The sequence below is a fragment of the Accipiter gentilis genome, chromosome 5 (assembly GCF_929443795.1).
Source record: "Accipiter gentilis chromosome 5, bAccGen1.1, whole genome shotgun sequence".
NCBI lineage: Eukaryota > Metazoa > Chordata > Aves > Accipitriformes > Accipitridae > Astur > Astur gentilis.
In genome coordinates, this window is record NC_064884.1 from 40,370,587 (window position 1) to 40,392,881 (window position 22,295).

The 22,295-nt window shown below is 49.3% G+C and overlaps 1 protein-coding gene across 1 annotated transcript; it reads left to right on the top strand.

The window, feature by feature from the left end:
* Window positions 1-4,194: 4,194 nt before the first annotated feature.
* LOC126039037 (von Willebrand factor A domain-containing protein 5A-like) lies at window positions 4,195-21,833 on the top strand. Its single transcript, XM_049801621.1, is given in 19 exon segments — window positions 4,195-4,292; window positions 9,173-9,241; window positions 10,640-10,887; window positions 11,000-11,222; window positions 11,623-11,765; window positions 12,009-12,123; window positions 12,289-12,416; window positions 12,561-12,649; window positions 12,907-13,051; window positions 13,470-13,552; window positions 14,035-14,149; window positions 14,344-14,508; window positions 14,799-14,902; window positions 15,169-15,350; window positions 15,515-15,721; window positions 20,913-21,136; window positions 21,442-21,627; window positions 21,630-21,715; window positions 21,717-21,833. Coding segments are annotated over 18 exon segments (2,520 nt in total). The 5' UTR covers window positions 4,195-4,292; window positions 9,173-9,198; the 3' UTR covers window positions 21,751-21,833.
* Window positions 21,834-22,295: the final 462 nt, after the last annotated feature.

A 22,295-nucleotide genomic window follows, 5' to 3' on the forward strand; every position in this document is an offset into this window, starting at 1 on the left:
AGTTATTGTTTCTCTATTTAAAATATTAACTGATGGGGGCTGTACACAGGACTTTAGCAGCTCCCTGGTTATTTCAATCAAGCCACTAAAAATGATGTAGAAACTATAGGGAAACCACACACTTCTGAATAGGCAGTTGGATGCCAGGTGGAGTGCTCCAGGGCATCTCAAACTATTTGCAAGTCCATATTCTGCTTTTGTTATGAGGTAGACTTGAGGTTTTGCTCCAAAGGAGTGAACAAATGCTGATTCAGCAATGGTGACAGGGGATCAAGTGCGAGTGTTCGCCGTGAGTGGCAGGGAGCAGAACTTGGGAAGCAGAGGGGCAGTGCCAAGGAGTCCTTTGTTCAGTCTGTTTTATCTCCTATGTCAGAACGAACATTGCTGGAATGTGTTCTCACATCAGCCATAAGGTGGACTGTTGTAGTTCCTTACTTGAAGCACGGTCAGAGTTTTGGCAAGAGTTGGTGGGATATATGGACATCAAGAGAAGCCTTTAAGCTCATGGTTTTGAGCTCATGGAGCAGAGAAGGTGATGTTCAAGGTTTAACGTAACAGAGGATGGGGGCTGAGGTGCAACATTTAAGCCTGTACGTGTTTGAACCCAGGGATGGCCCAGACTGAGGTGGAAGGAGGGAGTTGTTAGGATGGAACCTGTCAGCAGGCTTGTGGTTCATGAATGTGTCAGCAGGGCATGTTGCAGTCACAGTGTCTTGGCTGATGATTAGAACTGAAGCCTGGAGAGCAGGACCTGTGCATCTGCCAGTGTCTTGGAAGAGCAGGTTTAGAGAGTGGGGTCCACGGCATTTCCTTTCCACATGCTGTGCGCGGGGATTGCTGACCGAAAGGACCACCTTCCTGGCAGCTGGGGATTGCTGCTTGACTTCTGTAAGGGAAGTTTGGTACAGGAGAAGTCTATGGCTTTCTGTGCTGCCGTAATCAAAGTCTGTGAATTTCTGCACTAATGAGCCCTGGTGGGAACACATTGTCCAAGGATGTTTCTGGTCTTGCATCTCACACTGGGCTCCATTAAAACTCCAAGTAACTTTTCTTGCTGCTTCTGCCTGTCATTCCTTCAAGGCAACTTGCCAGATTTTGCCACAGCTACAAAGTAATAGGGAGGTAGTACCACATTCCTCAAGGGGCTCATTAAACTCTGGACAGCCATAATGAGCTCTGTGTTTGGTTTTCTGCCACTCCCAGGAGAGCTGTAAGCATTGTGTAGCTAATTAGGGAGCTCCCAGGTGTGTTCCAATGGATACATGCAGCATAATTTTCATTTGTCATTTGTTTTAATTAGGTATGACAAGAAGAATGGATATGGAGAAATTCTGAAAGGAAATTAGCCTGGCTTATAGCCTGGTGGGAATCAGGCAGAGAGGGGAAAAGTATCTTTGTGATCAAGCAACGAGTGGCCAGAGTCAAACTTTGATTCACGTACTGGGAATAAGACAGTTCTTATTACAGTCTATTCTCTTGTCACTGCAGCCCACAGTGGTGTCAAAGGCTTCATTTACAGAGCCTTTGTCTGCTCTAATCAGCACTGTCTTTAACTGTTGTGCTCACTATGTGCAGAAACAGGCGGAATATTCATCACCATTGCAAAAGAACTGCAAGGCCTTTTTTAATGAAAGAGAGAAAAAAAATCTTAATTTAAAAAAATGTCATATCTTTTACTCTGGTCCCCTTGAACTCCAGTTTCCTCTGGATATGAACCCCGAAAAGAGCTGGCTCAATGGACAGATGGACAGGTGATAGAAATTGTCAGAGGCAATTCAACTAAGTAATGTTTAAACAATAGAATGAACAGAAACAAATTGAGAAAACTGAATGCACATGCAGAAGAGAATGTCATTGGCTTGCCAGATAACTTAGCAGATAGACAGGACAACTGGTTACCAACCTGATTGGCTGGTTCAGGAGTTACAGAGTTAATGAGCTAGAGCTACAGACAGGAACATTTGCTTGGGATGGCTTTTTTTCTCTAAAGTTAACACCATTTTTCAACATTTCCATGATGGGAACATGGGAAGTTATAACAAAAGAAATTTCAGATATGAACAGTGGATTCAGCTGGAATAGAGGGATGAATTTTTTTGGAAATGTCAAAGTAATTGTTGGAACTGTTCATTTAAAATTCATATACTGTTTATAGCCAAAAGAATGCTAAGAACCATTGTCAGCAAAACAGAAGAAAAATATAAACACGAACAAAACAATAGACAGATAGCAAAGAGGTAAATAGCAATATTTCTTCTTGCTGGCTGGGCATGAGAAGCTGAAAAATCCTTGACTTTAGACTAAACATTACTTAGCAACTGAAAACATCAGTGTTATCAACATTCCTCTTACACCAAACTCAAAACATAGCACTGAACCAGCTACTAGGAAAACAATTAACTCTATCCCAGCTGAAACCAGGACAGACTTTTCTACTTTTGCTCTGTGCAGACCCCAGACTTAACAAGAAACTTATGTTGATTCTTATGGCTTCACTAAGGGCGTGACATGTTTGACTAATCTAGTGGCCTTCTACAGTGGAGTGACTTCTACAAAGGTGTTTTCTCTTGAAGGAAATGTCCAGTTTAAAGAGGCTGAAATGAAGACACAGTCATGTTGCAAGCTACTAGAAGGTCTACTTTTGGGTTTTTTTTCATTTTTAAGCGCATCACTGAGGGTGTGTGCTGCAGGATTGGAGGGGTACTGTGAATTAGCATTTTAAAATGTAGGGGCTGCTGGGGCACTGATGGAAGCACACTCAGTGCAGTGTCCATACTGTCTCTCTGCAGTAATGAGTTTTCCTGATGAGTGGAAAAAGGTGGTTCAGTTCAGTGGGGAGCCCAGGATCAAATTCATCCATTCATCCATTCAAGCACTGAACACAGTTTATATCCAGAAGCAGACCACCAAGCTCTCAGTATTCATCAGAAATTTCAGTGATACTGGAAAGAATTCTGAGAGTTTTTCAAGGCACATTTTTAATAATCAGCATTGGAGAAGAAAACTCCTGAAAAGCAACACTGATGAAACCTGGCTTACTGAAATGCTGCAAAGTAAGGACAAGAAAATTTCACTGTTCTAGAAGCAAATCAGGATTTGACCATGCCTTTTACCCCAGTCATGTGAATGGCCATCAGGCTACCCCACAGCTGCTCCTCTGACAAGATTGTGCACAAGCTACATAGTGTACTTTGGTGACTTCAGCTCTCAACCTAAATAGTCTGTCCTCTGGTGAACAAGGAGGTCTCAGTGTCCCTGAAGAAAATGGGACCCTGTCTTTGGATGTAGGCTTCCAGATGTCACTCATAGCAGTGCCCCTTCTAGGTCTGGAGCTTTATCATTCACTTTTCTGCAGGTGTATGACTCTGACCAAGCTCAGCAATGTCTGGAATAAAACCCAAGATGCCCATCTCTTCTTCCAAGGTTTCCTCACAGGTCCAAAACTGGCTTCCTCCCTGTATCCTCTTGGACCCCATGAGACCCACTGGAAAAAGAAAAGTCAGGGAAGGGTGTCAGGAAGGCAGGCTGAAGTGCCTGTGTGGTGCACTTTGGCTGCAGGAATGGGATGGTTCTCTCCCCAACAGCCACTTTCGCTTCTGGTGGGGAGGCTTCCCATGGAGGAACACAGGAACCTTCCCCCATCTCCCCACGGGGCAGAGGGTGGTGGGCAGCACCCCCTCCCCACCCTGTGCAGCACTGCTGCAGTTCACTCTCCAAGATGCCCCTGCCACACACAACAGGCCTTTCCCCGGCAGCATCCCCAGCTCGGAGCCACCAGGATGGGGCCAACCCACACAGCATGTTCTCCTTTAGTGTCCTTCCCCTCTCCCCAGCCTGGGTCCCCAATTCAGGCCCCAAAAGCACCCTCTGCGTGGGTTCCCCATCAGTCCTGCTTTCCTCATGGCTCCGCTGACCTCCCACAGCTGCCCAGAGACCTGGAGCACCCCTACACCCAGTGCTTCCTACCCATCCCAGCAGGCAGGGCTAGCAGCACCCCTGGTTCCCAACCATATATCCCAGAGCGCACATTTGGCAGTGTTCCTTTTTCTGGAATTTGACCAAGCACTGCGGCACTGAGCGCAGCTCCCATCTGTCCCTGCTGCTTACTGCAAAGACCAGCCCTCCTCTTCCCCCTCCTCCTCCTCCTCCTCTTCTTCCTCCTCCTCCTCCTCCTCCTCCTCCTCTTCCTCGCACTCTGTGAACATCGTTTCATGCTGCAGCTGAGATTTTAGTCGTGGGGCCATTCCTGTGTCTGTCTGCTCGTTGCTCCTGCTGCAAGCCGCCATTCCATGGTGAGTGTGTTTGTCTGTGCACCCATCCTTCCCTCCCTCCACATGGAAGGATTGCAGACCTGTTCTGTGTATATGTGTGCGTGTGTTTGTCTGCGCTTGCCATATTCTGGCAAAGGCTTGGAGGCTTCTGTGTGTCTGCCTGTGTTTGCTGCCTCATCCTGCCAGGCCACTTAGTTCAAATGGAACCTACACATTTGGGATCTCTAAGGTCAAGGACAGCAGGCTAAGGTCCAAATTCACAATGAGGCACACGCACAGATCATGATATTTGTAAATCCAGTCTCTTACCTGACAGAAAATAAAATAGAAGAACACGGTCATCCAGAATTTGGACGATTATCCTAGTACAGTTTAAAGAAACTGACAGCAAGGATGGCTGACTAAAGATGGAAGTCCCAGAGAGGACCAGAGAGAGCCAGTGTGCTTTTTCATATGAGTAAAGCGAGGAGAACTATACCTGTCCTTATGTTTGGTGGTGAGTTTAGGCCTAGTCCCTGGTGTTGGGCTTGGACCTGCCGACTTCCCTGCCTTTCTTTTTCTTTGATGTTTCTCACTCTCTGCATTTGCTCTGCACAGATCCCAGATTTACATGAAAGAAAAACTTAGGTTGATTCTTGTGGATATTTACATATGTTAAGAAAAAGGGGCCATTAACTCTGAAGGTCTGTCTGGGGCAGCACTGACATAGGATAAAAGACTGCTCTTAATCCTGGGCTGAGTCAGGGGAGCCAGAGATGCTTCTTCACCTGGGAACAAAAGGAAGGTTCCCAAGAGCCATTCCCTTGGAAATCCCTCCCCGAGCAGCATCATCAGGAGCTGACAGTTCCTCCCAGCTCTCTTGGTGTTGCAGTATCATGCCTGGGAGGGAACTGCATAATCACACATCGCATCCTTCCGGCTGCAAGCTTACAAAGACTTTTCAAAACAGTTCTTCCGCCCTCCACCCCACCCCGATTTTGTTGACAGTCATCACTTTAATCCTGGGGCAGATTTCCCTGAATTAGGGTTACGTCTGCCCCAGTATCTAGGAGAGACGTAACCCGCTGCTTACTATGCTGGCTTCACAGTGCTATAAGCAGAGCATAAGGGCGACGGTTGTTCCCCCCCGACCCCTGTCCCCTTACCCCCCTACCTCCCTGATGAGCCGCGCTGGAGAGGGGCCACCCCTTCCCTGGGCTTGTTTGCAGGGAGGGGACCACAAATACAGAAGGCGCCTCTTCCCTGCGACCGAGGGAGTGGTGGCCAAGACCAATGTCCTGGGCCTCCACGCTTCCCTTCACACCCTCTCCTTCACCACCTCCATTGCTGGCAGCCCCAAATTGTTGCTGTTGCTGCACTCGTGCCCCATCCCCGAGGTCTCCCACCCGCGTTTCCCCCTCACAAGCGGCTCATGTGTCAGCCGTGCATGGGACCAGCTGGCCCATTCCCCTGCCCTGCCATTTGCTGCCCGGGACCCCCTTGCGCAGCTGTGCTGCTTCAGCTCCAAACGTCCCCGTGTCCACTCCGAGCACGTTACTGTCAACCACACACAGCACAAGTCTTCCTTGCCTCTTCCTTGCCCTACCCCGTGTTTCTTGAGACACGTTAATACTTCAGCCAGGCTGGCACGTTCAACTAATTCCTCCTCACTTTCCCAAATCACTGGGAAATCCACCTGGGCCAAATTTCTTGTGACTGGCCCCCATGGCTGTGCGCAGAGGCCAGCCAGGCTCTCAGGCTGTATCTTCCTCATTGTCCTTTTTCCAGAAAAGGATTTCTCACTGGGAGCTGCCAACTGCACCAAATGTTTTGCCCCAGGAGGTGTGTGCTGGTTCGCTATGATCTCAGTAAGAAAGGCATTCAGGTTCTGCAAACTACCATTTGAAATGTCATTTCTTAGAGCTGACACCATGAAGGAAGAGAGAATAGCACAGATAATCTTACGCCACCCTCAGATGCTGGGAACCCCGGGTTGTGCGGCATCGAACGGGCCTCACGCAGCTTATCACAAAGCGCGTGTTCCAGAGACAGCTCTGTTACAATGAGCTGGCTGAGGTTATCCTGTGGCCATGGGATTTGTACAGCCCAGCACAGGCCTGAAGGCCAAGCTGTATGTGCAGCATGGCCCAGTCCGGTCCTGTGCCTCCTCAGGTTAACTGGTACGTGGGCCGCTAACTCCTCGCTGTACAAAGGTCCCCTCATCAGGATCACTGCAGCAGAGAATGCACACCCCTCCTTCCCTTCCTCATTTTATTCCCTGCCTTGCATCCCCCTCACTCCTCATTCATTCCTGTGCCTCATTCTCACCTCCTCTTTCTGTGCCCTCTGGCAAACCCCCTTGCAGGGGTTTAGAAGTTAATCTGAATGTATCTATTTCAAATACACTTATACATAATAATCCTGAACTGAATCCTGCTACTGTGCTAAGAGGCTCTTCCTCTTATTTAAATTGAGAGGTGAGATTTAGTTGTTGAAACATGGGTGTCTAGCATTGTTGTCCCACAAATGGGGTTTGTTTACCTGGTGTGCAAGCCAATAACAGAGTTGTGGTATTTTCAAACTAATCTCACTGATGTGCATGAACGGGTGCCTGTCTCAAGACAGTACACCCTTGTCTCAAAAATCCTCAAAAATATACACTTAACTAATACATATTCATTGTTATTTTCCTTAATGATTGGTGCTTTCTTCTTTGCCCCTAGTATAAATTAGTGCGCAGACTCTGTCTTCTTCCTTCATTGTCTTCGTTCAAGTAGGTGGTATCATTTGAGTAGGTGGTCAATGAGTCGGTGGACACAATCCCCCCCCGTAGGATTTACCTTTTACCTCCTTCTTCCCTAATCTTGGCAGTTCCAGGTGGTTCTTCAAGGTTTATTGACCAGACCACAATCCATTACCTTTTCTGACATAAACATCCTACTTACTTACAAAGCCCCATTGTCTAGTAGTTAGTTTGTAAACCCTAAATCATGTCTAGTTACTGTTTCCCTATTTGAAATATTAACTGATGGGGGCTATACACAGGACTTTAGCAGCTCCCTGGTTATTTGAATCATATTATACATATTAAGTGATAACAGTATCATTTTAGATGTCCTGTCATTTCCTCCAACACCCTGCTTCTCCCCACTTCCCTGAATGTGCATCCATACATCCCAACTACTAATTCATTCATCCATTCTCCTCTCCAATTCCCCACACAGTCACTTTTTTTCTGCCATCCACTCCTACTGCCACTAAATACAGCCTTCTCCAACTATGCAACTACAGTACTCTACTCACACAAATCCATGCATTCCTCCACACATCCTCCCAGACCGTGCTTCTCCTGCTCTGTCTGTCCAGCCTTCTGCATATTTCTTCCTATGTCAGCATTAGTACCAGTGTCCTCCAGGTGCAATTATCACTGCTCAGGTGCAAACTCATGCTGTACCTTGTGTCTCAGGCTATGACCCTGTATTGGTTTTGTCTGGCAAGGTTTTGGTAGCGGCGAGGGGGGCTACAGGGGTGGCTTCTGTAAGAAGCTGCTGGAAGCTTCCCCTGTGTTCAAGAGAGAGCAAGCCCATACCAGCCGGCTCTAAGACGGACCCACCACCAGCCAAGGCCGAGCCAATCAGTGACAGTGGTAACGCCTCTGTGATAACATTTTTAAGAAGGAAAAAGGTTGGGACAGAGAGAAAACAGCCACGGGAGTGAGGAGTGAGAACATGTAAGAGAAACAAGCCTGTGGACACCAAGGTCAGTGAAGAAGGAGGGGAGGAGATGCTCCAGGCGCCGGAGCGAAGATTCCCCTGCAGCCCGTGGTGAAGACCCTGGTGAGGCAGGCTGTCCCCCTGCAGTCCAGGGAGGTCCACAGTGGAGCAGATATCCACCTGCAGCCCATGGAGGACTCCACGCCGGAGCAGGTGGGTTCCCGAAGGAGGCTGTGACCCCGTGGGAACCCCGCGCTGGAGCAGGCTCCTGGCAGGACCTGCGGATCTGTGGAGAGAGGAGCCCACGGAGCAGGTTTTCTGGCAGGACTTGTGACCCCGTGGGGGACTCATGCTGGAGCAGTGTGCTCCTGAAGGACTGCACACCATGGAAAGGACCCATGCTGGAGCAGTTCGTGAAGAACTGCAGCCTGTGGGAATGGCCCACGTTGGAGGAGTTCGTGGAGGACTGTCTCCCATGGATGGGACCCCACGCTGGAGCAGGGGAAGAGTGTGATCAGCCCTCGCCCTGAGGAGGTGAAGCAGCAGCAAATAACGTGTGATGACCGTAAACCCCATCCCTGTCCCCCTGTGCCGCTGGGGGGGCTTGGTGGTGAAATTGGGGAGTGTAGTTGTGCCTGGGAAGAAGGGAGGGGTGGTGGGAAGGTGTTCTGAGATTTCGTTTTATTTCTCATTACCTTGCTCTGGTTGATTTGTAATAAATTGAGTTAATTTTCCCAAATTGAGTCTGTTTTGCCTGTGACGGTAATAGTGAATGATCTCTCCTGTCCTTATCTCGACCCGCGAGCCTTTTGTTATATTTTCTCTCCCCTGTCCAGCTGAGGATGGGGGAGTGATAGAACGGCTTTGGTGGGCACCTGGTGTTCAGCCAGGGTCAACCCATCACAGACCCATCATTTCTCCCACCTTCCCTGTGCTCTAATCTGAACTAAGCACCACCCCCCCATTGAACCAATAGGCATTTTTGACACCTGCAACTCCCATCCTAGGCCTGTCTCCTACTAATCTGCTACCAGGCTGGTGAGAGAGGGGCAAAAAGGATCCTGACATGGGATGTGAGGAAGGGAAGATTCATCTTGGCCCATGTATGTGGGGGGCAGAGCTCCATATCTTGGAGGAAGGGAAAACAGAGGTGCCCAGGTTTTTTTTCACAAGGTCCTCATAGCTCACTGTATGCTCTTTCCCACACAGAAGCTGTCTTCAATCAAAGAGTCAAGATGAGGAAAAGTGGCATCCTGAGCAGACACTATATCCGTAGGGGTAAGTTGGGGCCAAAAGGGTGACATCTGTGAGCAGTGGAGAAGATTTTAGCTGGGAGAGTAATGTGGGAAAGAACTGGTTTCCTGGGTGGTTGACAGCGTGGCACATCTCACCCTGTTCTGGGAACTCAGGGGCATGGCCTATAGTCAGCCTTCACTTTTTTTGTTTGGCATAGCAAAAGATGTTTTTGTAAGTATGATTCATCTCACCCATAGTGCTGAAGGCTTTCCAGGGAAACCATCACTAAGTGGGAGAATCATGCAGAAGAGATGTCTACTATTGTGGGATGGGGGGCAACACTCCTCAGTGCTATGATGTTGCATCACCTAGTCTACTGTGGTGCTAAATCATCCCCTACTGTGTTGTGATACCTAGGTGCATCACTTGATTGGTGAGTTGCATCATCCCCTCCAGGTGAACTATGCCATCTTCTGTATGCCATCCCCTTCCAAGACATTATGGCAACCCCTATGAAGGTCTTTGTATACCTTCCTTTGCTAAGTGTCACTCTATTCCTACTGCAGTGTTACACCATTCTTGACCAAGATGCTACTCCAATGCATTTTACCATCAGGTTTGATGCACCACTGATGCCAAACCTTGCCCTAAAATGAGATGCTCTTCCTCTCAAACCAAAGGCAAAGGTATAGAGAAGGTTGCCTTTCCATGGGCTGCTGTCATAGCAGGCAGAGAGGTCACCAAAGCCATTTTCCAGTCAAATTCAGATCTACACATTGTTGGCCTCAGATAAACCATACGCTACAAGTATGACAAGTGAGAAAGGGAGGTCAGTGAGAAACGTCTCTGCTGCCAACAATGAAGAGGAGATGAGGCGACTTCCTGTGACTCTACCTTTGATGCCATGCTAAGGGCCCTTGGTATGGTCCCCCTTCCCTTCCAGTAGTCCAAAATGAGTAGTATATCTGCTTGATTGAAAAGTTGAAAATCAATCTCAACTCGAGCATTAGTCTCGAAGCAGATGGTGGGACCTGCTCCAATCTCTGAGATATGGTCTGGAGGTTTGAGGTGCTGCAGGGTGCCTTCTGCCATTTGCATGAAGCTCAGTTGTAAGACTGTCTTACGCTGTGTACTAGGGGACAGACTCCTTTTAACACCAGGACAGGCCTGAACTATGATGAAGTATGGCAAAGTTAGGTGTTCTGAGGGCACAGCTGTCGTGCATTGGACAGAAAGGGGCTTAGAGAGATGAGGAACTGTGGTCTAAGGGAAACATGTTGGCAGCCTCAGGGACCTTTCACTGCTATTTGTCGGCTTCTGCAACTGGCATTTCTGTGGCAGTTTTGCATACACAACTGTTTCCCACTACAAGCAGACACCTCAAATCTAAAGTTTCCTATGGGCAGCCAGGGAGTCTGACAGCTGTTGTATCTTCCTCAGGCTTATTCCAGAGGAGAATATGGTTCTTTTACTCCTATTCTGAAGTGAAGCTGGAAACTGCAACAGTAAATGTAACCATCCAGGACAATGTGGCTGATGTGGTGTCTGAGCTGTTTTTCCGCAATGTGGAGCCAGTCTCTCTGGAGACCATGTTCATCTTTCCTGTGGACTCTAGCACTGTGGTACACAGCTTCTATGCTACCATGGGAGACACACGTATTGAAGCAATGCTCTGTGAGAAGGAAGAGGTACTGAGATTGCAGTGGGAGGGGGTGGTCCGCGGATTGGGATGAAGGGTGGAGATGAGAAAATGAAATCCTGTGGAGATCTCAGTGACACATTTTTCTCACTTTGTGGCAGGCCCAGCAGCTCTGCAAAGCCACTGCAGGCATGGAGAATTTAAGATACCTGCAGGATCAGAGGGATCTTTGGGGTCCTGTGTTCGCTTGTTTCTTGGGGACCCTGCCTCCTAACACGGACGTGACCATCAGCCTGTGCTATGTCCAGGAGCTGCCACTGCAGCCTGATGGAGCTGCCCAGTTTTGCTGGCCACACGAGCTGTTGCCCCAGAGCAACTTCTTCAGTGAGTGATCCCTCAGGTGTTTCCCCCAGGAAGGAACACAGGGCTCCCCAACTTCCCTCGGGAGGGGGGACTGGGGACGACACACGACATGGGACACAACCCCCTATCTGCACGCGTGCCTCAGTGAGAGAATCTGAATATTCTCCCTTGCACCTCACAGTCAGGAACCCCACAATTCTCCCCATATGTCCCACAGCAAGAGATCCCTGCAGAACCCTGTACAAACCACAGTGTGAGTCTACAGATTCACCACCACCACTACCACTCCACTAAGCACCACAGTGAGGGACATCTCAGATGCCACATTTCCCTTCTACCAATGAGAGACAGTGCCCCACCATAGCTGTCTGCTGTGCAAGGGTCTCTTTCTTCACTTTCTCACACCTCTTTCTCCCTGCAGGCTGGATGTCTTCTGAGGGGGAGATGTCTGAAAACCTGCACTTCAACATCTGTCTGAAGTCAGCCCATGGCGTGTCCCATGTAGCCATTAACAGCAGACACACTCCTCTGCAATACACGGCTCCAGATCAGACATCTGCTGAGGTACGGCCCTGCCAGACGACAAAATCCCAAAGGCAGACTCACCTTTGTCCCATCTCTAACTGCCCCATCTTTTCCTGTACAGGTGTTTCTGTTTTCCTACTAACAGATGTGACAGCTTCAACCTTTCCCAGGCCATGGTCCTGGAGACAAAAGGTGAAGGCTCTACAGCCTGCTGATGCTCCTTGGGACTCCTCAATCCTTTTATTTGGTTCTCTTTCCTCCCCACACCCTGCTTGTCCTCAGGTCTCCTTGAAATCGTCACCCAGCATGTACGGTGATCTGAACGTGCTGGTGTATTACAGAGGGCCTCACACTCTCAGTGCTGTGGTGGAGAGGAGAGATCCCAAAGCCCCACCTGGTGAGTGAGGAGGGTGGAAGTGGACATTAGGGAGAGGGTGTCAGGGAGTCTGGGGGGATCTGAGGAGCTTTTCATGCAATATGTTAGAGCTGAGGACAAAAGCAAAGGGACAGGGAAGGGGTCTCCAACCTAAAAAGCCTCCTTGTTTCCCTGCACACACTCCAGGCTCTCTGCTGGGAGACCCTGTGGTGATGGTGACACTGATGCCTGACATTCCTGAGGAGGTGCCCAATCCAGGCCAGCCTGGGGAATTCCTCTTTCTCATGGACCGCAGCCTCTTCCAGGATGCACAGGTACCACCAGAGGAGGTCTTCAGGGGGGATTTTCTACACTGGTTGTGCCCAGCTGGTGGGGACAGAGGCAAGCTGCTTCACGTGGGCAGATGTTCTGCCTAGCTTCCCCATCTGAGCCCTACCCATCCTTCCATCTGTCCCCAGAACACACTGCTTTTCCTCCTCAAGAGTTTGCCTCTGGGCTGTTACTTCAACATCTACAGTTTTGGGGCCACTTTCAATGCCTTCTATCCGTGAGTTGGGGGTGATGATGGGGCAAGGCCAAAGGGTAAGTAGAGTATGACTTTTCTAAATGGAACTATGGGATAAGCTCTTGCTGGAGGGCAGTTATAGGGCAGGATCTGTTGGGGGCAGTGAGAGGTTAAGTCCTCTTTTCAGGGTGCTTCTGTAGCACTGGTGGTGACGTAGGGCTTTTCTAGGGAGTAGCCATGTGAGGGTAGCCATGGGCCAGGTTCTTCCCGCCTCTGACACCCTGGGTGCCCTCCCACAGGCGGAGTGTGGAATACACGCAGGAAAGCATGGACAATGCAGTGGGACGCATCTCTTCCATCTGCCCTGATCTGGGGGGCTGTGACCTGTTGGGCCTCCTAAGGTCTATCTACAGCACTCCTCACCTTCATGGCCACGCCCGCCAGGTATCAGGGGGCCAAAGGGTTATGGGTATTGGAATGGGTGTAAACAATAGGGTAAATGTAGACTTCAGGGCTCAGGGTGAGATATTCCGCTGCTGTTTGCACTTGGAGTTGGCATGTGGGGGACATCCTTATGGCCCAAAGTGACACCATCTTTGGGGAGGGCAGCTTGGGAGGGCTTCTGTGGAATTTGCCCGCACTTGGGGAAGGAGGATCTTCCTTGTGGGGTACCTCTTTGTGCTAAGAGGTGTCCTGGTGTTAATGAAAGGAGACACACAATCTCTTTTCCTGTTTCAAGGCCAGTGGTCGTGAGAGGTTAAGGGAGCAAACTGGGAAGGCTGCCTGCATTTTATAAGGATGTCTTTCCTCTATGGGGGTTCTGAGCCCTGGCAATCTTTGTTTCCCCTCCTCTCTCCCTCAGCTTTTCATCTTCATCCAAAGGAAGATCTCCAGCGAAGAGGAAGCTGTCATGGCTGAGGTCTACCGTTACCGGGACCACCACCGGTAATGGGGGAGCCCTGTTCCTGTCCCCCAACATGCTAACCCACAACATTCCTCTCCCCCTGACTGTCAGAGCTCTTCAAACATTCTTCCAGATCCTAGTGTGCCCCAGATCTTCCCTTTACCTTGATGGAACTTCAGCAAACCCCCCCCCATACTTTCCCTACCTCACCAAGACCGTCTATACTCTTCATCTAGCAGGCCTTCTCCCACAGTCTTTCCCTACTCTTCTCAGCACTTTTCCTCTTCACCTTCATCATGCAATACCTCAATGCACTCTGTGGGCCGAAAACCCATTCTTACTGTCTGCCTGCTCATCAGGCAACATCAGTCACCCCAGAGTGAATGGGAAAACTCTGAGTCACAGTTCCATTTCTACACTCAGAAGCATCCTTACCTCTCCAGACTTTGTCCTTTTACCACTCTTGTCCTTTGTGCCTCTCACCTTTGTCCCATCTGTAACTGCCCCATCTTTTCCTGTACAGGTGTTTCTGTTTTCCTACTAACAGTTGTGACAGCTTCAACCTTTCCCAGGCTATGGCCCTGGAGACAAAAGGTGAATGTGTGTGCCTCCACTCTAAGATGGACATGACATCCGAGGTAATGACCCAGGTGCCTGGGCTTCCAGCATCCCCTTGCTCTATTCAATACCTCCCATGGCTCTCCTAAACATGCAAGGCAATCCAAATGCCACCATCCACTCCAACTCAGAGACCCTCTCCAAATTCCCCCCCTCCCACTCAGAATTGGGAGGGAACCCAAGTGGTCTGTGCTCTCTTCTTCCCCCTCACCAGGCAGTGAAATGCCTGCAGCGGGCTCTGCAACCTATGGCTAGTGGGATCTCACTACATTGGGACCTTCCACCTGGCCTGGAGGTGTCAATGATCAGAAAAACTCCTGAGGTGATCTTCCAGGGACATCAGAGCTCCATCTATGCCCAGATCCATGGGCAAGCACAGGTGAGAGTGATCCAGGAACCATGTGCACTGGGGCAGGGCTTTCTGGAAGGTAAGGGAGCTACTGCCTGTTTCACCTTCCCAGCACTGGGAGTCCTTCACCTCTGTTGGACCTGGGAGGGACCACAATCAGGGCTCTGTGAACCCTCTTCTTTCCCCCAGAGACATCACTGCCTCTGCTCCAACCATGGACATCTACTACCTTAGTAGAGCAGGGAGGGAATCTAGGTAGCCAGGCTGTCTATGCCCAGCAAATGAACTTTTCCGTCTGACTCTTTCCCTTGTGTCACCAGGATGCAGAGGTGGGTGAGGGATCCGTGACCCTTCAGTACCACGTGGGCAGCCAGTCCTTCGATTACACACTCAGGTTCTCACTGTCCCCACCATCAGACGGCAGGTGAGAGGGTAACACACTTGCCCATGAGGCAGAGTGGCATTGCAAGGTCTGGAGGAGGGACAGCAGGTTTCCTTTGCATGCATCCTTCCCACTGTAGCCTGAGGTGGGAAGGGAATCTGGGCATCCATGCTCCCTCCTTGTCCCCTCTGCCCTGACCTTGGGAGAGGACGTGGGTGACCATTACTCCCCTGCCCCCTCCTCTTTAACCCATGTATCCCACGGCTCTCCCTGAGGTGGAACCACGGACTAACTCCCTGCCCCTGCAGGCTGCCTGTGCATCGCATGGCCATGATGCACTTGCTGTGGAAACTGGCCTGGGAGGGGACAAGCACGGCAGAGAAGGACATCCAGCACAGTGCCGTTAAGTCCAGCCTCAGCATGGGGGTTCTGTCTCCCTTCACATCCAATGTGGCAGTACGCATGAAACAGAGGGATGCCCAGCACTGTGGTAAGGCCAGAAATGGTGGGGAAAGGACTGGGAGGGGAAAGCAGGACTTGTTGGTCTGATGCCTCCTCACCATCTGCAGCTCCCTATCCTGTGGGCCTGACCACACTTTTGCCTATCTCTAATACTTATGAGTCTAACCCTCATCTCCCTGCCTCTGTCCCCAGATTCTTTGCCTCCAGACTCCTCCATGTTGGTCTCTCCCTCTTGCAACCTGGTTCCCTGCCAGCTGCTCTGGTTGCGAGGCTTCCAGCCTGTGTGGTTCAAGTCCACCAAGTTTTGGGTGGTCCAGAAGTGCCAGTTCTGCCTTGAGATGCTTGGTCACAAAGCCCCTGACACTGAGGCACTCACCCAGCTTTCAGCATCCTGTAAAGGTAAGGAGAAACTTCTTAGGTGAGCATTCTCAAAATGTGTTGGACCAGGGTTGAAATCTCCTTTCAGCACTTATCTTCTCACCAGACTTCCTGATCGTCACTGTGCTGGGGACGGATGGAGTGACAGACAAAGCAAACTACATCTCAGCTCTGGGCTGGAAAATAAGAATCATATGCCTTAATACAACCCTGAAGTAACCTTATCCTTGTCTTCAACTATCCTTAGCTCCATACTCAAACGCTAAGTTTATCACAAAATATCTGCATGAATCTTTAGCTTTACCCTCATACAGTTCAGCAAAAAAAGACCCAGCTAGCAGAGACATAGCCGTTCACACAGCAGTTTCCAGCCTTTCCTCTCCTTCCAGCCTTGTGCTTGTCCAGGGCTCACCTTCTGATCTCCAAGGATCACCTGCTGGGAACTTCTTGTGGTTGCTGTTGATGAGGAGAGTTAACTTCTGTAGAGTTGTGCTTCAGTCATCTCTAAGGGTCAGCTTCTCTTGGCTGTTTCCTGATTAGGGAGTGCCTACGCCTGCTGTCTTCTAATGGTGGGAGGTGTCAAGCACTTTTTCAGCTGGTGTTTGGGAAGCCGCTGTGTATCAGGTAGGCAAGAACACAGAGCTAGCTAACAGAGATGTAGCAATTGTCTCAGCAGTTAGTGCAGCAGGAGTGCAGAGGGGTCCAGTAACTGTTCAGGCCTATGCGGGGCTGAGTGAAGGTTGTGCAGTGTGTCACACAACACCCTCTCCAGCACTAACTGGTGCATTTGCCCTTGGTACATTGGAAGCCTCAGTCCAGACAGAGCGTAAAAGGAAGATAGTGCTGTCTAGGTCTTGAGCTGAAGAGAGAGGCTGGTGCTTCACCCTGGGGATAGGGCTGAAAGTGCCCTCCTCTATGGGAGGTATGTTCTGGTCAAGACTTGGACTTGCTAACTGAAGGAGCTAAAAGGAAGAAGTGAGCACACTGCACACCATCATGATGAAGAGATTGAGTGAATGATGAGGACATTGCCCTGGTCTTTGTGGAAAGTCTGTGGAGAAAAAGCCTGAGTTATGGGAAGCAAGGAGGATGGGACCTCTGGAGGCCAGAGTCAAAATGGGGAAATGTGTGTAGGCCTGTGCCTTCTGACAATAGGGGGAAGGCTCCTGCTTGACCTGCAGACCTGCGACTTCACACTAGGTATAGTGCATGGGCACTGGTGAGGACAAACAAGGCCTGTCAGGGGAGGCATCCAGAGCCAGCTGAGCCTGAACCTAGTGTCCAAGCAGAAGGGAAAGGCATGTGATGGTTTCTGGACACTGTCTCCTGCAGGGGATGGAGGCACCCAGCTGCCAAACCAACCTCATGCTTCAGGAGGAGATGTGTTTCTCATCAGAGGCCAGGACTGAAGAAGCTGCAGAGACTGCCAAGGCTTGACTGGTCCTTGGACTATTACCCATTGCTGCCCTTCAACGTAGACAGCAATGACAGTACCAGGGATAACCTGGAGCATATAATGTGTGATTATGGAGCCCTGGGGAAGAGGCTGAAGGGCGTGGGAGCCGACATGGCTCAGTCCTCAGTCCTTCCAGTGAAAGGCAAAGGATTAGTAGAAATGGACTCATCTTGCAGGTCAACAACTGGCTGCATGGCTGGTGTCACAGGCAGGACGTCTACTGCTATGACTGCAGGACTCTTTCTGAGGAACAAGGGTCACTGAAAAGGAACAGGATTCATCTGACCATGTAGGACAAAAGTGCCTTTCCAAACAGGCTTGCAAATCTAGCAAGGAGGGCTGTAAAGTAGGTGTGTAGCCTTGAGGAAAGGCTACAGTAATCTGAAGAAAACTGAGGGCACAAGGAGTTGAGCAGATGTGTTTAGGGGACAGGATGACAGGGAAGGCTCTCGCACTTCCCCTGAAAAAGCTGCATGACTTGGGGCCCATCTTAAATGCCTGTACAGAAATGCATGGAGCATGGGACGCAGAAAGGAGGAAATGTGCACAGCTGCAGAACTATGATCTCTTTAGGATGATACAGACCTGGTGGGGTAATTCTCAAGCTTGGAGTCCTGCAATGGATGGATACAGGCTTTTCAGGAAAGATAGGGTGGGAAGCTAAGAAGGATGGGTTGTACTTGATGCAAAGGAATGGCTTGAGTGCATGGAGATTTACTGATTCATCACTCCTCCCAAGGAAGAGAGCTTGTGAGTAAGGATCAGATGACAGGTCAGCATAGGTGGTGTTGATCCACTGGATCAAGAAGAGGAGGTAGATGAAGCCATCTTTAGGCAGCTGGAGAACACCTCACAGTCATAGATCTTGATATTCCTGGCCAGTTTTAACAAACGCCAATATCTGCTTGAAAGGCAATCTGGCTGGTTGCAAGAAATCCAGGAAGTTGCTGTTATGTACTGAAGCCTATTTTGTGATGCAGGTGCTAGATGAACCAGCTAGGAGAGATGTTCTGCTTACCTGCTACTCACAAACAAGGAGGAACTTGTTGAAGATGTGAAAGTCAAGAGCAGCCTTAGCCGTAGCAATCATGAGAGTGGAGTTTATGATCCTGAGCGGAATGAGCAAGACAAACAGCAGAATTACAATTCATGGACTTCAGAAGAACAGATTTTGCCTTGTTCAGGATCTTGTGGGAAACTGTTGTGGAGGGCAAAGGGTCCAACACAGCTGGCTGATCTTCCAGGACCCAATCCTCTGAGATCAAGGATGGTCCAGTCCAGTGGCAGAAATTCAAGGAAGTGTGCCAGAAGGCTAGTGTAGATGGACATAGAGTTCCTTAGTCAGATCAAACAGAAAAAGGAAGTATGCAAAGGTGAAAGTGGAGACAGGCTACTGGAGAACAATACAAAGACATTGCCCAGACATGTAGAAATGGAGTTATGAAAGCCAAAGTTCAGCTGGAGTTGAAATTTGCCAGGGAGTTGAAGGACAACAGGAAAGGCGTATCTAAGCACCTTGGCAGCAAAAGGAAGCCTAAGGCGAGTGTGGGCATCTTGGTCAGTGGTGCAGGGGACTCAGTGACAAAGGATGTGGAAAAGGCTGTCACAGTCTCGAACTTTTTGGGCTCAATGAAGCAGTACCCACAGTAGAAGAAGATAGGAATCACGCAGGCCAGTTAGACCTACACAAGTCCATGGGATTGGGTGCATCCAAGAGCACCAAAGGAGTTGGCTGAGGCCACTGCAAGGCAGCTCTATCATCTTCAAAAGATCATGGCGACTGGGAGGGATTCCTGATGACTGGAAAATGGTCAGACATCTCACCCATCTTCAAGAAGGGCAAGAAGAAGAGTTCAGTGACCTACAGGCCAGTCAGCCTCTCCTGAGTCCCTAGGAAGCATACAGAGCAAATCCTCTTAGAAGGACCATTCCGTATGGGTTTATCAAAAGCAAATCATGCCTGGCCAACCTCACTGCTTTCTCAGATGAGGTAACTGGCACTGTGGACAAGAGAAGGGCAGTGGATTCTGTATACCCTGACTTTAGCATGGCCTTTGACAATCTCCTAAACTCTCCTTATCATCAGATTGATGAGATATCGGCTGGGTTAAGTGAACAATGAGGCTGGTGGAAAACTGGGTAAACTGCTGGGCTCAGAGACCAGTTATCAGCAGTTCAGAGTCCAGCTGGTGGCCAAAACCCAGTGCAATTCCAGAGGGATCTCTCATAGTAACAGTACCATTTAACATCTTCATTAATGACCTGGACATCAGTGAAGAGTGCACTCCTAGCAAGTTTATGAACAATACCAAATTGGGAGCAGTAGATGTGTGACCAGTACAGTGGAAGGCAGGGACAGGCTGGAGAAATGGTCTGACAGGAACTGCAAGACATTCAGTAAAAACAAGTGCAAAGTCTCGCATCAGGAATGATCAGGAATGGAATAACCCTATGCAACAACACAAGCCCAGGGCACACACACTCAAAGAAGCAGCTCTACAGAAAAGGATCTTGGGGTCTTAGTGGACAACTAGCTGAACAGAAGTCAGCATCATGCGCTTGCAACAAAGCAAGTCAGCTGCATCCTGGGCTGTATTAGCCAGAGTGCAGCCACTAGGTGCAGGGAGGTGATCCTTCCTCTCTATTCAGCACCGTTTGCTAGCATGCATGGTGGGGTATTGTGTCCAGCTTCTGTTTCCATTACAAGAAAGGCATTGACACACTGGAACGAATCTAGTGGAGGGCCACTAAACTGAGGGGGCTGAGCACATGGCATGTGAAGAGAGGCTGACAAAGCTGGGTTTGTTCATCTTTAAGAAGAGGATACCTTATTTCTGTCTACAGCTGGCTGACTGGAGGAAAATAGAAGCCAGAGGCAGACTCTTCTTGGAAGTGCACAGTATTAAGATAAGAGGCAACAGACACAAGTTGGAACATGGGAAATGCTGAATGGGTATAAGGAAAATTTATTTTTTTAAAATCATAAGAATAATCAAAAACTGGTGGAATCTGCATGCTTAGAGCTATTCAAGACTTGACTACACAGGAATATGAGCAAGCTGTTCTAACGAGACCTGCTTTGAGTAGGGATTTGGATGAGGTGATAACTTCCAGAGGTCCCTTCCAACCTCTGCATACCTTTAGGCCAGCCTTAAATGACCCCTAGTTCTGCCCCAACTACTCTGTGCCCAAGTGCTTCTTTTTCTGCCCATAAAAGCTCTTAAATCTGCTCTGGAACTGAGCCATGTCTGGGAGTATAATGGCCATGGGCTGTGCTTGACCCTCCTCACCTTCAATCTCTTGTGATCCAGTGCTGCTGTAGCTCCAAAGAAGTCTTATGTCTTGGAATGTGGAAAGGAAATGCTCATGCTGAGGCTGGTGGGTTTAAGAGTGGATGATGGAGAATGACCCCTGTGGGACCCTCAACAGTGAAGATGAGCCATAATGGGGGAAGTGGCAGGAAGGAGTAACATTAGTGATGCTCCTGGGCAGAATTAAGGGTGTTCAGAGAGAATTACGCTGGGCAAACTAGAGCATATAGGACAGATTTTAGGATACTTAAGAGGGACTGCGAAGATCTGAGGATGGTCTGAGAGGTCTGGAAAAAGTTCAGGATGCTTGTGGGGGACTCAGAAAAATTGGAAAATCCAGAGAGGATGGAGGACAGTTAAGTATACCTGGAGAACGCAGAATTTCAGGTGACTAACCATTGCCTATCTATCTCATATGAGAACTGTGAATGTTTCTGTCTTCCAGAGCAGGAGCCTTCTCCTGAAGAGCAAATGATGGAAGAACCACCAGCATTTGACACCAGTTGGGACTGGACAATTTCACCACTGTCAACAAGACTGTGTGACTTGTCCAGGCTCAGGGTAGTGGTGGCACTCCAGAAAGCAAATGGCTCCTGGGCCCTCACCGCAGCCCTGGCCTCTGCCTTGGGGCTCAGCAAGGCTGATGTCGAGGGACAAAGGCCCAGTAAGGTAAGCAGATCAGGGGCAGGAGTGGGGCATTGTCATGAGCTGAACCTTCCTCTGCTCCTAGTTTCCAGTCTGAGCTGAACTGAGAGAAAGAAATCAAAGCAGTCAGGACATAGAGCCTTTCCACTTGTGGAAGGAGGGTGTGGGGTGGAATCAGCAGAAGTACCTGGGATCTTTCTGATTTTGAGGATTTCAGAAGCTTAGACACTTTGTATGTATGTGTGGAGGTCTTACTTTTTCCATGTGCTGGTTTAGGTCTGATCTTTCTTATTATTTCTTCCCCTTGATTGTTCTGTTTCCCCCCACAGGGTGTGCAGCCAACTGCCTGGGCCACAGTTTTGGCCTTAGTCTGGTTGTACCAGACTAAATGGAAGGTATCTTGGTTGGAGCTTCTGGAGGACAAAGCTTGTAGGTGGCTGCACAACCAAGCTGGTAAGAAGATTTTGCTGGGAGGAGTCATGCTCTGGACCTTTCCCACTGAACCCATAGCTGACACCTGTTGACCCATGTTCCTCTTTCCCAGTGCTCCTGTACGTCAGTCTATGAGACTGTCAATACACACTGAGTTGTGGTCCCCTCTACTTTTTCTCTCTGCTTGCAGAGGTCCCGCTGGATGAATGTCTGGAGGCAGCAAATTCCCTGTTAGGCTGCTTTGTGGAGCTCACCGTATTCAGGATTTGAACTTACCCTACTACTGGGGGTGGGCAAGAAGCTGGGTGGAAACACAGCCAGGACAGCTGACCCAAACTGGCCAAAGAGATATATCACATACCATTAACATCATGCCATTGTGGGACTGAGTGAGTGAGTGGCTGGGTGGGTGCTTACTTTCTATCTGGGGCCAACTGCAGCTGGCTTGCTCACACATTTGCGCTTTATTCTCACAAATATATTTAAAATGTGCCAAATGATTCATTCCCTAAGAGCATCTTTTTTTGGTTCTTTTGACTGTAGAGGAACTTAGACAGATAGCTGAGAGGAAAAATCTACATTACAGTTGTCCAGAGCACAGTACGAAGACTAATACCAAATGGCCAAAATGAAAAGTGCAGTGGGGTAAAGTAAACTATTTAAGGCAACTCATACATTTGTTATCTTGTACTAAAGGACACACCCCCCCCCCCCCCCAGTATTCAGAATTCCTTTGTATGAGAGGAAGACA